The sequence below is a fragment of the Bombus vancouverensis genome, chromosome 17 (assembly GCF_051014615.1).
Source record: "Bombus vancouverensis nearcticus chromosome 17, iyBomVanc1_principal, whole genome shotgun sequence".
In the NCBI taxonomy this organism is placed as follows: Eukaryota; Metazoa; Arthropoda; class Insecta; order Hymenoptera; family Apidae; genus Bombus; species Bombus vancouverensis.
In genome coordinates this window covers 3,850,118-3,864,907 of record NC_134927.1, presented here as the reverse complement: position 1 = coordinate 3,864,907, position 14,790 = coordinate 3,850,118, and the positions used below count along the sequence as shown (strand labels likewise).

At 31.9% G+C, this 14,790-nt stretch overlaps 1 protein-coding gene across 1 annotated transcript in view; it reads left to right on the top strand.

The window, feature by feature from the left end:
* LOC117162875 (dynein beta chain, ciliary-like) overlaps positions 1-14,790 on the top strand; it is a 209,520-nt gene that overhangs the window by 53,238 nt on the left and 141,492 nt on the right. The window contains exons 22-27 of the mRNA XM_033344867.2: positions 1,977-2,266; positions 4,115-4,263; positions 8,495-8,740; positions 9,338-9,562; positions 11,052-11,253; positions 13,250-13,416. Of these exons, the coding sequence (XP_033200758.2) occupies positions 1,977-2,266; positions 4,115-4,263; positions 8,495-8,740; positions 9,338-9,562; positions 11,052-11,253; positions 13,250-13,416 (1,279 nt within the window). The remainder of the gene's footprint in view (positions 1-1,976; positions 2,267-4,114; positions 4,264-8,494; positions 8,741-9,337; positions 9,563-11,051; positions 11,254-13,249; positions 13,417-14,790) is intronic.

Sequence of the window (14,790 nt, the reverse complement as noted above, 5' to 3'; positions counted from 1 at the left end):
TTATAAAATAATTTTATAAAATTTTTCATTTTATCTAAAAGTTACTTCTAATTTATTTTTCGGATATTACCCCAAATGGCACCGGTGGCCAAACAGGTCGAAATTTTGTGGGTATTATTTGCATGAAACAATAGACTTAAGATGTAAAATCTTAGGTTTGGGAGATCATGCGTTCCGAAAATCCCTATACATACAGGATGCGGTCGAATAATATCTACACGTACATATATTTATTTCTCAGCCATATATCACATTGTTATACTAATTGTCAAACATTGCGTTTAATAGTAGTGAAGATCTATCATATAAGGACCTGTATCTTCCAAACGCATGACCTCCCGAAATTAATTTTTTAAGTTTTAGATCTACCATTTGATGCTATGATATCCATCAAATTTTTCGTCTTTACCGACCATCGCTATCTTTAATGTACAGCCTATTTTTCATATTATTTTACAATTCTTTTTACATTTTCTACCATTGGCATTAAAATATTATTCTTAAAAATTTATTGAAATATTCCTTTAGACAGTTATTCAATTGTTTTAATATACAGAGTATCCCATGCAATTAAAACAAACTCTATGTTCAAAACGCTCAGAGATAAACAAAAGTCCTATACGCTAAAATCAAATGATATCATGTGTTATTTTAAAAATAATGTTATATATTTTTACCTTTATATATTGATATGTGTGAAAAACGTAATTCTATCTTTTCTTTTAGATAGAACTTAATAGTTTTGACTATCATAGTCTTGTGACATTCTTATTTACTCGTCTGTAATTCTCGTGTAAGTAGAATGCGGATTTTTATGCATTTATGAGAAATTTGAAGATTCCTGAAGAAGTGTCCTGAACGCATATATATATGCAATATGCAAAGATATATAAAATATCCCCAGTACAGCACTCGTTATAATATTTAATATGTAAAAAACTTTTCTACCTAGGTTCCATTTTTTTAATTATCTGCACAAAAAAACTGAATTTCTATAAATATCCGCAATTTACTCATGAATATACATATTCAGATATATTACATGGCTACAAATTTGCTTATCTATGTGGCCATACTTGAATTAATTTTAAATTATTTCTAATTCTGGACACATGCATGACAGAGTGAGACACGACACTGAAACAGATATGTGGTTATGTATTTACCTACACATATTATATGTATACCTGAACAATATCGTACAACTTGTTTACAACAGTCACATGAGTCACCCTGTTTTCTATGTGTACAGGGTGGTGGTAAGTGGTGGTACAAGCGGAAAGGGGGTGATTCTACGCGAAAAAAGAAGTCGAAAACGTAGAATAAAAATTTTTCGTTTAAGACTTTGTTTTCGAGAAAATCGACTTTGAATTTTCGCTCGGTACGCGTACACTTTATCACGTCTCGTTATAACGGATCTCACTGTAGATCGTTGTCTCGATGGAAAAATTAAAAAAAAATTTTTATTCTATATTTTCGACTTCTTTTTTCGCGTAGAATCACCCCCTTTCCGCTTGTACCACCAGTTACCAACCACCCTGTATATTGGTATCAACCGCAATGCTATGAAGTTAAAGCTATTTCAGCAAAACCTACTACTAAAAGCTATGATTTCATTTAAAAAAGAGGATGAAACCCAATGAATTTCAAATAACCTTCAAAGTAACGTGAAACAAAAAATTTGATTATTCCATCATATTTGCTATCTTAATTAGTACAACTTTTGTCTTGAATACTTCATCATACTTTCAATAATAACAGAAGTGTTTAAATGTTTTATTTTATTTTGTACTATATCTTTTAATTATCTACGTAAACGTAATAACCTCTATACGAAATAGAAAAACATGTCGATAATATAGGAATCTTGTTAATACCAAACGTAATGTGCTACACGTGATAAATTTATAAAAGTCTCGAATACTTTTCTAAATGTTATGATTTAGTGTGACACAGCTGAGTAATTGTATTTACAGCCCAGATTGTGAAAATCATTATGAAAAACTAAACGAAATACATGAAGAGGTGTTAAAATTCCTGAGCGAAGAAAAAGATCTACGTGATCAAATTGTCATTTTTGAACAGGAATTGCCTGAATTTAAAATGACGAAACAGATACAAAAGGAGATGCAGTTTTTGAAAACATTGTGGGATTATGTGAATGTCATTACAACTTCTTTGAACGAGTGGAAGAAAACCACGTGGAAGAAACTAGATGTCGAGTGGATGGATCAAGAATGCAAAAAAATTCTCAGAGAATTAAGACGTAAGGAGAAGCACTTTTCTTTTACTTACATCTTTCTCGGTAATAAAAAATTATCAAATTTAATTTAAGCTTTAGGCTTTTTTATATGAATTTTTCTGACAGCAATATTTTTATTCGACATCAAAAATTTTTTTATAATAATATATAGTGTCCAAAAAAACGTATTTGTACATTTGCATTTGTATATTAATTAATTAGATCCAACTATATCAAATTTTGTATTATTCAGTAGTAGCTTCATATGATTTCCAAAATTTGATACTATGCAAATAAAATTTAGCTCCTATCTATATATATTCTTATTTAGTCCGGAATTAGCCAAATTTAAATATACTCGTCAAATTTTCGAACTCGATTTTCGCAAAAACGCAGCGTCGTGTTAACAAATTTTATTCTATATATTTTCGCCTTACTTTTTCTCGTAAAATCACAGCATACTTCATTGTACTCCCACGTATGGACCACCCTGTATAATATTTTCTTTATTCGTATAACATTAATTTAAAAATCAGCAATAGGAATTTACAGTGTATAGGGTATACATAAAAGTTTGGAGAAACTTTAAAAACATATAGTACTCATTAAAATAAACAAAAAATGTTAATAAACACGAGTCCAAAAACTAGTAATTTCGGAATTATGAAACGTTTTTGTCAGTAAGGCATTACCTCTACATAGAGTTGCCATTTATAAAATCACTAATCTGGTATAAATACAATTAAAATTCTAAACTTTTCCGCCTGAACCCCGAACACTTCTAACTACTGGGTACGATATCCTAAGATAAATACAAAACGTTTGTGAATTCTAGATTGTAATCGGATAGCACTGCGGTTACATTTAAACTGCTTCTGATTCATCTCATGCAAACGTAACACTTGAAAGTCCTAGAAAAACAAATGGCAATTGCTGTCTAGTATATTAATATAGATTTAACACACGGTCGTATATAGGGATCCCTAAACTTTTATAGTCAGAGTAGTCTCAGATTTGAGGACAAAAATATTTTTACATTGTTCACCACACGCAGAACACTCATGTCGAGTAGTCAAAACAGTTTAGTGAAATAATACGTGGTACAAGTAACCAAATGAATCTTTTTATATTTTTTATAATATTTTATATTTTATAATACTTTATAAGTAGGTATACATTATTTATTCATAAACAATTCTTTTTATGGTTAAACTTCGTTTTAGAAGACGCAAAATTATGGTCTTGTGTTTTCTATTGTTTTGACTACTCTACAGCAACGTCGTTGGCGGATTGGAGAAACACAGGTCACGCTTGACCGTGACATCCCCCACCACGAGAGTTTCAGAACTTGTAACGTGGTTTGACGCATGTCAAATCATCGGACGTAACGCACACATAGCACAATAACACGGATCATCGATGGAGATTGACGTTTGGACAGCAAGTGATCGGATGACAGAAAACACAGACGGAAATCCTAGTGGCATTCTTTACAGCATATGTCCCACATTCATTTCAACATACACTTCAGCACGTTTAATTACGTCACAGAAGTACTCATACGTCGACCTCTTGCATTTTTCTTATCTCTTGATAACATTTTTCAATTCGTTGTTTAATTCATTTAAACGAAATAATTGATTTACTATACACTATACTCTTATACAGTAAACATCCCATAACTCTGGAATTAATGGTTTTTGGATCCATGTTTATTAAGACATTTTCTTTGTCTTGACAAGTACTACATGCTCCTAAAACTTTTCCTCAACTTCTTTGCATATCATGCATTTGACTTCTGTATTTGTAAATATAAAATAGAATGTTTTCTTACATTGTTCATTGCAAGATTTCGCAAATTTCATTTGACAGAACTGGACAAAGACGTGCGTCATTGGGAATTGTACACTAATATCGAAGCACAAGTAAGGAACATGATGGCATCATTGAGAGCGGTCTCAGAATTGCAGAATCCAGCAATTAGAGACAGGCATTGGAGAGAATTAATGGCTGAAACGAAGGTAATAATTCCGTGTTTACGTGTTATTACTTAGGTTAACTCAATTTCTATTCCTAAATTGCTGCAAGTTAATTGTTGTGTTAATTAACAAGTATTCTGCTTACACTTGAACGCATTGAATCCAAGCTAGATCTCTGGTTAATTAGGCCAAGTCTTGGTTAGGCCTTGATTTTAATTACAGACATTACAATACCATGAAAGCTGCGCAGTATTTAATATGAAACGAACCGAGAACTTGACAGATAATGATTAAATATCAACGACAAGGAGATAATCTAACCTATAAATATTAAATCTGCGTATCATAAATATAATGAAAATGTGAAAAATATAATAGTAGCAATATTGATAATTACAAATAGAAATAGCATTACATAATAATAATAATAGAAAATTAAATGAAAATAACAATATTGATAATGCAGTGACAATGTCTAATTAATATTATCTACATTAATTTTAATTTAAATGTTATATCATTCCTGTAAGCTATTTCTAAAGTGCAAGAATTCTCTTACCTCTTTAAATATCTAGAATCAAATATTATTGCATAATTGGCTCGGAGTCAAATTGGCTCGTAATAACGCCAAAAGTTACGTATTTCTTCTTAGAAGTTACGTCCGTGTATTTATCCTTTTTACATTCTGTTTTATTTATATCTACCAATATATTATCATATTTTATGAGTGATATATTTATGTAATAGTTATTGTTTTTTATATATACAGTATATACTGTTTGACTCAAGCCGCTCAAATATTTCGAGAAACATGAGTAAAAATGTTACAGACAAAAATTGCTTGCACGATATCGATGGGAATATACTATACTTTTGTGTATTTGATCTTGCGGTGATTTTTAGACCTTCCGTGAAAGTGACATTAGATTCTTCAATAGATACCTTCATTGTTTATTGCATATTCTTGTAATCTGACATTCGGACGTTTTCAGAACATTATAAACTTGTGTCGTGTACACCATCTGTTATTAACAGATGAAATTTCAAATTCGATATATTGCCGGCATTAGCGGCACGTAAGGATATCTTTCATAATGCTGTTTTCTAATGTTTCCAAAACAGTCAGTCGGTTGTGAGCAGTTACCTTTAGGTTAGGTAATTCCTTGTAATTACACTGTCGAGTTTCAAAGTTGCACATCGAAACAAAGTAAATTTTATTTAAAACACTTTTTTGACTAATATATGATTTAGGATTTACGTAGATCGATAAAAATGAGGTATAATCGAAAATCATGATAGAAGATGAAAGGGGTTGATTCCCTTGTACAAGTAAATCGAAAATTTTCATATTTACTTGGGAGGTAACGACAGTCGGTTGAATAGGTTTCTTCGTACTTAGGTACTTCGTTCGGTAGTACAAGCCGAATGGGGGTAACTTTCCTGCAAAGTCGAAAATATAGAATAACAATTTTTGATATTAATTTGTTATAAAATTTCAGCATATCAAGAAACGTGACCTCTTAATTTTAAGACATGTGATAATTTATTTGTACGTGTATGGGAGAATGATATAATGTATGATAATAGTCGTGTAATATCAAAAGATTTTTTCTTCTCGATGTTTAAAGAAGATTATTAGAAATAGATTATTAAAGAAGTAAAAAAGATTGAAAAAAAAGGCCAACACCACACGGAGTTCCCAAGCGGTCACTTATCCAAGTACTATCCGTGCCCAGCGCTGCTTGACTTTCGTGATCGGATGAGAACGAGTGCTTTTTTTTAATGATGTTTATTTAGCCCAAGATACAGTTTTAAATACATATTGGTGTTCACAATAAATGGTGAATTTTTGTAATAATGTGTTAGGTAAAGGTACCGATACGCGGCGGTACGACGTAGCCATACTATATTATGTGTCGGCGCTTTACATTTTTTGTGTTTAATACAATTTTTGGGTTTAAGCCGCTGGGGAGCTGAGCTTTTATATGATTTTGTTTTTTTTTTTTTATTTTTTCTGTCCTGAAAACTTGGTTGCAAAACAGGACGAGTTGTCGGACGACGGCAGCGCAGTGGTTAGCGCCTTAGAGTACAAACGTTCGGATTCTGGGTTCAAATCCCGGCGCCTCGTACTTTTCCGAAGTCCGATTTTTCTTCTACGACATCTAAATAAGAAGAAAATACCGCAGTACCCCGGCAAGCCAACATCTACAGCCAGCAGCTACAATTATCACGGATATATGAAAGAAAATGGAGAAAAAGAAAAAAAAGTGTGTTTCGTCCAGAACCTGCTAGTGGACTCATCAGTAAGGTTACCTAGCAGGCTCATGCCTTAGACACAATGGAAGGAGGGAAGATGGGAAGTTTTATGTACATGGCAGGAACATTATAAACGGGATTCTTCCCTCCCACGTCATCACCAACAGCGGGACAACAGTGCCCAAGGCCGGTCGGATCTCCTACTCCCTCTTCTGCGACGTATCCCAATGGAGCGGCTCTCCTCTGAACCTAATTAGGCCAGAAAGGTGCGTGGACACCCCGTGTGCGGGCTTAAGACACACGGTGTACCGCGCCTTGCCTTTATTTAACCTAATTTCGATTCTTGTGCTCTTAGGCCAAAGAGCGGCTCCCATGGGCATTCTTGAATTAATCTTCCGTCGCGAAAATCGTCCTCTTTCCTTTCTGTCACTCCATCTTGCCCATATGTGGTTTCACAGTGTTGAATACTATATAAACAAACAGCTCGTGAAAGCAGACAGGGGAGATGAATGATGTAGGATGGACAAATAAAGGAAATGGAGAAAAAGAGAGAAGTAGTGTTTCGTCCGTGATCTGCTAGTAAAGGGACTCTTCAGTAAGGCACGACTAACAGACCTGTACCTTAGACACTACTGGGATAGGAAAACTTGTGTTGGAAGTTATATTTATAAAAACAAACAGTGTCAATGTGACCACTAGTGAGAAAGCATTAACATCGCTAGGCCCTATGTTGATATCAATGGCCCCCTGGTAACAAATGTAAGACGTATTCTACAAACGTAATTTAAACTTAAACCATTATCATGAGTTACGAATAGATTGTACATTTATAGTAAATTCAAAAGTGTAGAAATACACAGATTGCATAGAATAATGTGCAAAGATATCGAAAATATTGAAAGTAAAGTTTCTGCTATATTGTTAAGGATTAACATAATAAATGAGTTATGATACTTAATTGTATTGAATGAAAGAAATTTCTATTTAAGTTCAATTTCCATAATTGTGTTTCTGTAATAGTGTTAACTATAGCTACGAATTTATATAAACATCCACGATCTAATCATAATACAGAATCTAATATAAACGAGAACGAGTGTATACAACGCGGTTTGAGCATTGGCCGAAGTAACTTTTTCTATTACTGAATATTCATTTACAAAAAGTATATAAAAATATAATATTATCTATGTCATATAAATATAATATAAATTTACGTAAAGAGCAATGGTATTTGCGCACGTGCATCCAGATGTGTAAAATATTACGTAGCTTTTTAAAAATATGGGTTATAGGGTCTCATCATGTAGGTACGCGTGTACTTGAAAAATAACGGGAGTCAGGGAAATTTTATAATTGATTTTCTCGAAAACGGAGCCTTGTATCGAAAATTGCTACTCTACATTTTCGACTTGCTTTTGCACGGAGAATCAGCCCCTTCCGGCTTGTACCACAATTTTCGGTACATTCTGTATACCGGCTGAGGCCCGACAGATGATATTGTACAACCGGATAGCGAGCGATCCTACATTAAGTATATAATAAAATTTTTTCATATGATGCTTCATTTCTGAGAAAATCGAGTTTGAAAATTTGACAAGGATATTTAAACTTGGCTAATTTCGAACTGAACAAGAATAAATAATCGATAGGATTCTAAACTACATGTAAAAATAAGTCGAAGGCGTAGAATAAAATTTTATCGCAGGATGCTTTATTTTCGAGAAAAATGAATTTGGAAATGTATCACGCACGTATATCAAACCAGTTCTCAACTAAACATGTTCAAATTTTATTTTCTTGAAAATAAGGCCTTAAATGGAAAATTGTTGTAAACACAAAATTTAAGAACCTGTATGATTATGATTTCACTGTTTACATTACTGTATGTAATACGAAATACATAATATAATATAATATATTTATAAATAATAAATATAACATAATAATATAATAACTATGATATATTTTAGTATTAAAGGTAATTCTTTTGTCATAGAATTTAATTATTGCGTAGGTGGTATTTATCATGACCGATAATACAACATTGGAAGACTTGCTAAAGTTACAATTGCACAAATATGAAGAAGAAGTTAAAAATATTGTCGCTAAATCAGTGAAGGAAATGGCAATGGAGAAGGTGCTAAAAGAACTTAAGGACACTTGGAGTACGCTCGAATTTGGGAAAGAGATACACGAGCGTACGAAATTAAATATTCTTAAAATCGACGAGGAAACTATTGAAATCCTTGAGGACAATCAGGTACCGTTTCAAGATATTTCTTCGTCAAAGAAATAAAATAATAAAATACACGTGGAATGCTTCAAACAATACGTTATAAACAATACAAAAATCTATGAATTTTTTTAAATTTTTTTTACTTGTTACCTTGTAAAATTTCTTTAGTAACAATTTTCTTGTTACTGTCGTTATTATTATATTCAATTTATTAATACTTTTTGCGTTAATAATAAGTGTCTACAGTATGCTGTAACTTGTCTCAGCACCATATAGAGAGATCAAATTCCATTATACATATAAATTTTAATTTTCTAAAAATTTTTTATAAAAATTGAAATTTATCTAATGTTTGTAAGTATCTAATTTATAAATTATATGTACTGATTTACTTTTTATTACATTGATCTCCACAGCATGATTTAGCTACTTGTATATTAATGACATTTAATTTCGTTTTACTTTAATATGCTCAGAAATTCCTCTTCGCCTTTTTTTTAATTTTATTATTTTTAATTCCCTATTTAATTCGCTTATTTTACAATAATTTAATATTTGCTTATGTTGACTTATTTAACTTATGACAATGTGCTATATCGCTTTCTTATTGCTTTATAATAGGTGCAACTGCAAAACATGTTAGGTTCGAAATTCGTTGGATATTTTCTCGGTGAAATTCTTGACTGGCAGAAAAAACTAAGTACTGCGGATGCAGTGATTAATGCATGGTTCGAAGTTCAACGAGCTTGGGGTTATCTCGAAAGCATCTTCATTGGCTCTGAAGACATTAGGAGCCAACTTCCAGAAGAAACCAAGCGGTTTGAAAAAATTGACAGGGAGTTCAAAGTATGTACTTCTATTAACTGTTTATTAACATCTTCCGCAATTTTCTTTGATAATTTCATTCATAATACAAAAAAATCTTCCTTTTAAAAAAAATATACTTAGGTATCTTTTATAAACGTTTTCACACAATAAATACATTTCTTCGCATTTTTTTAAGCATGTTCCTTAACTATACGCAAAAGGACACGGATCTCAATGACCTTGAAATATGTTGTTAAGGTATTGGCAGAAAGCTTCGATAAATTTAATTTCATAACATTTTTATATGGTACAACCTAACCTAACTCATACCTGAACCTAACCTAACTATGAGAGATAGCCATAATATCATGGAAATAAAAAAGAAAAATGAATGGGTTTAAAATTTATGTTGAATGTTTGATGAGGATCTGTTTGAAGTTGAGAAATTAAAGAAAGGTCAAATGGATTAGTAAATGAATTGAATGCAACAGAAGAACAAACAATTTTATAGAAACGATACATTCACGAAAGCGATGTTGAATCAGAAACAACCATGAGCATTATGTTATAAAGCAATGATAAAATAAACGTTAATAATTCTGTGCGATAAATTTTATTTTTAAAGATTTATTGAATTTTATTTGAAATTAAATTTTATATTTAAAGATTCGACACAGCTTTTTTGTATGTATAATATTATTATGTATATATATATATAATGTTACACTTTAATAATATTAATAACATTAATATAATTAATATTATACTATACGTAGGTAATAAGCTTTCAATCAAACACAATAATACCAAGCTAACTAAAAATAGTAATTATATAGAAAAGAGTTCACCGAGTTTGATGATCTTGAAATATGTTGTCAAGACCAACATTCTGAACAACTTTCCTTTTATACATGTAACCGCCGCTCGGTTTCAGTTTCCGAGATATTCGCAAAATACTTGAATACAATTTATGTTACGATTACGTTTCACTCTGACGAAGGCGGACGTATTTTTATATAGTCCAAGCTAGACTTAACTCATTCATGAAAGATGTAACCATTTTTAAAAATGTGTGGGTTATAGGTTAGGCCAGAGTATCATCCGGCCGGCGATGCTGCTTTGAAATAATTTTAATTAATAATCAGAGTCATTAGATAAGTATACATGTATGACCATATAACGAAAGAAAAAACAACAGTTATCAGTTCAGTGCTCACGTTTTTAATTAATTTTTTAATGCACTCTTCCTGAAGATGAAAGTTTCTAATACAATTTTCAATGTTTTCTTCATTTCGAATTTCCTTCATTTCAATTGTACTGCAAAACACAGTCCATTTTTTCCACAAATATAAATTACCTAATTACATTACAATTAAATTATAATACATGTATAGAATATCTAAGTATGCCACACTTTTATTAAATTAAGCATTTGTTTAAAGAGATTAATACGATAAGTAATATTTTTTCAAACATGTTTGAGAACATTATATCGAAAAATATAGCGATACGTGTAATAATTTTTAAGGAACTGCTGAAGGAAATGTTGAGCAATTTGAATATCGTAAAAGCAACCAACCGGCCTAAACTTTTAGAGAAACTAGAAGAGCTGCAAGTGCAACTAAATTTCTGCGAGAAAGCGTTAGCCGATTACTTGGAAACAAAGAGATTAATTTACCCAAGGTTTTATTTCATCTCCGCAGCAGATTTACTTGATATTTTAAGCAATGGTTAGAAAACATTGATAGCTATAAATAATTCTTATTGTCTTTTCCTGCGAAAAAGAACGATCGAAAAGTGATACATTTTTGCTACCAAAATGATAGCTTATGATGAGATATCAGTCACATCAAATTTTCAAGTTCAGTCGGCAATTAATTTCCGAGGCATTAGGCGCCCAACATGCTCGTACCCATCAATGTGTGCTTCGGTATGTGGTCCTTTATCTCGGGCCAGATAATTCAAAAAATCAGTCTCATGCGTTTTGCTGACTGCTGATAGTGAACTTGAACTTAGATTCTCAAAACTGACAGAGACAATCTAAATAGTATGTATCAATTCGTTTAAGTTTAAATAGATACATTTTTCTTATTATGTAAAGTAACTGTTCAATAGCTATTTGAATTTAGATTTTCAAAATTAACAATCTAAAATCAATATTTATCAATTTTAGATTCAATTATCAAATTTAGATGGATACATCATTTCTATATGTGTAATAACTGCTGAATTACTATTTGAATTTTGTTCTTTATTTTTTTTTTCTTTTTTTTTTTTTTGATCCCAGGATGGTGGACACCGCAAAATATTTTTGGAATTTGAGAAAAGAAATAGAGGAAGATGATAACAAGAGCACCTGGGCAAGAGCAACTAGGACGGATGCGTCGACTGAGAAGAAGTGGCAAACTGTTGGCTGTTGCATCTACGTTATGACACTTGTATGGTTTCTTGGATATAGCCAAAATCATGGGATACATGTACCCACATAATATATGTGACGTATCCATCATCATGATTTGCAGTAAATAGGACAAAAAAATACAAGACATAGATGCTACTTTAAATATATCGTACACAGGATTGAATCAGACATTTTGAATTTTGAGGATCCAAACTCAAATTGTCAACAGTTAGCAATATTTCCGAGAACAACTGTATGAATTATTCGATCAAAGTTCGCACACTAAAGCATGCAAACTGACGCTTTGATGAGTATAAGATCGTAAGCTGTCATTTGGTACGAAATTCAGTTGCAAAATCGAGGGAGCAAAAATGAGCGATTTATTTGCCGTTACATATATTTAATATGTTAGCTTGAACCGTATAATATGTTCTGTGTAACTCGGGGCGCTTAATTGCCTGAAAAGATACGATTGTTAGGGAAAAAATGTTTGAGGCAAAAGTTGTTTGGTATAGAAGAACACGTACTGTACTTTTATCTGTTTGATGTTGCGATTATGTTGAAACGTCCTGTAGGGATGACATTAAAATTTTCAAATGAATTGCTTCATCTTTGATTACATATTCTTGTATTTAACATTCAGACGTTTCCAAATTGTCAAAAAAAAAAAAAGAAAAGAAAAAGGCTGACTAACTATTCTAAAAACATTAGAAAACTGCGAAATTGTGTTTTGACAATGCCATATCAGTGATAGAACTATGGTAGAATTATATATATTATATTATAATTATAAATTACACAATTATAAATAGAATTATAATTACAAAAAGATGTATATTATAATTATGGTAGAATTATGGAAAACATCTTTATCTATCCCCATGATACACATTGGGTAACGCTAATGCCGGCGGCACATCAAATTTTAAAAGACGTATCTCGATAGCGGATTTTGCAAAGAACACGAGTTTGAAGTGTTTTGAAAATGTCTGAATGTCAACTACAAAAATATGTATTAAAAAATAGCGACATCTATTTAAGAACTGTAATGTCAGCTTTACAGGATGTTTCAAAGCCATTGCAAGATCAAATAGATGGAAGCACAGTACGTTCCCGTCAATACGATACAGCTTTCGTCTGAAGCATGTCTTTGTATCATTCGTATTTTTCCAGGTATTTTGGCAGTTCTAGTTAAACAAAACGTACAAGACAACGTTAGTAGCATAATTATATTTATTTAATTTAAGTAAAGCACTTTTGTAAACAATTATTTTATGAACTTAATGCTGAATTTGAAATTTGTTGAATACATTACTTCTCCTTAGGAAACAACCCTGAATTGGTCTGCAGACATTTGTCAAAGCTGTACGATTCTATTGCAAAATTGCATTGGAAAATGGACGGTGGGAAAGCAACGAAGCAGGCGAGAGTTATGATTGCCAAAGACGGTGAGGAAATGGCTATTCATGGGACTTGCGATTGCAGTGGAAAGGTACTTTCTCGTAATAAATATGAAGATATGCTTTGAACCCCCCGTTTGTAATCTGATTTTTACCAACGTCGTCTGCATACTGGATCATTTAAGACCACGCAGCTTTTTTAGCAAATTTTTAGGTTTTAAAAAGCCCCCAAAATTTTGGCATAAAATTGCTGTTTAGAGAACCTACCTCCTTCAATTTCACGTATGTTATCAAGATTCTATCCTGTTCAAAAGGTTTTTGTTTATTAAAGCTAGAACCACCACATCAGTTAAAATGACTGGTTTTACAATTCTAAAATAAAATTCCTAATCATGTTACATTTATTTTCCGCAATAATATAATGACTTTAACTATAACTAAAAAAAACATATAATGAATTTTATTTTATTTTTTTTAGTTATTCAAAACCAAAATAATTCTTTTTTTCTTGGCTATTTATACAAATACTAGTCAAAATGACTGCCAATTGTAAATATGTAAAAGGATCCTACAATCTGTTTACCGAATTAACCAGCTTCCTCGTTTTGTACTACTTCCAACACGTTTTTTGCAATTTTTACTGCGTATCATTCCATATGATGGTGTCAATTATCAAAAAAATTCCGGGTCGATCGGTGATGTTAAGAAGTTACGAAGTACATAAATAATAATAATAATAATATTAAATAACCAAAGAAACTTAATAAGTTAAGAAGTGTTACACAAAGTAAATGTTGGATCTGTAAGTGCTTTATTCCATACGAATCGTGGTTAAACTAGGATTAGCGAATTGAACGAAACTCAAACCTAAAATCAGGCGTTAGGCGAATATAAATGTTTACATTAATATGAAAGATCCAATTGAGGAATTTATTACTATCTCTTACTCTATTACTATCTCTTACGTTGCTTATCTCAATTTCATCGGCCGTAAAACGTCTATGTAACTCGCAGATGCAGAAACAACAGACAGTAAAACAGTGCACAATATGTATGTTACCGACAAAGTCGACATACGGGAAGATATTAGGATTTACCCGGAAAACCTAACACTCGTCGTAACATGCAAACCATTAGGTTAGGATATTATACATCACGAAAATCACTAGAGTTGGAATAGAACGATCGTTTGTAACTACCGGCACTGCCTTCGTCGTTTAATCGTGCGCGATAGCCAAATGCAAATACGCTTTTCGCTACTTCGAACTTGTTACCGATAAGGATCAAGACCGACGGAAGGGTTGAGAAATTGAATGGGCAAAGTGACAAGTGCAGATCGTCACCATTCCAAGTGTTCCGTAACGATTGCTCTGTTTAAAACGTGGAACAAGGAAGCAATCCACAGGTCGAGTCTATGTTTTATGCATCGTCTCGTATGTTTCTCATTATTCATCGCGCTTCTTTTT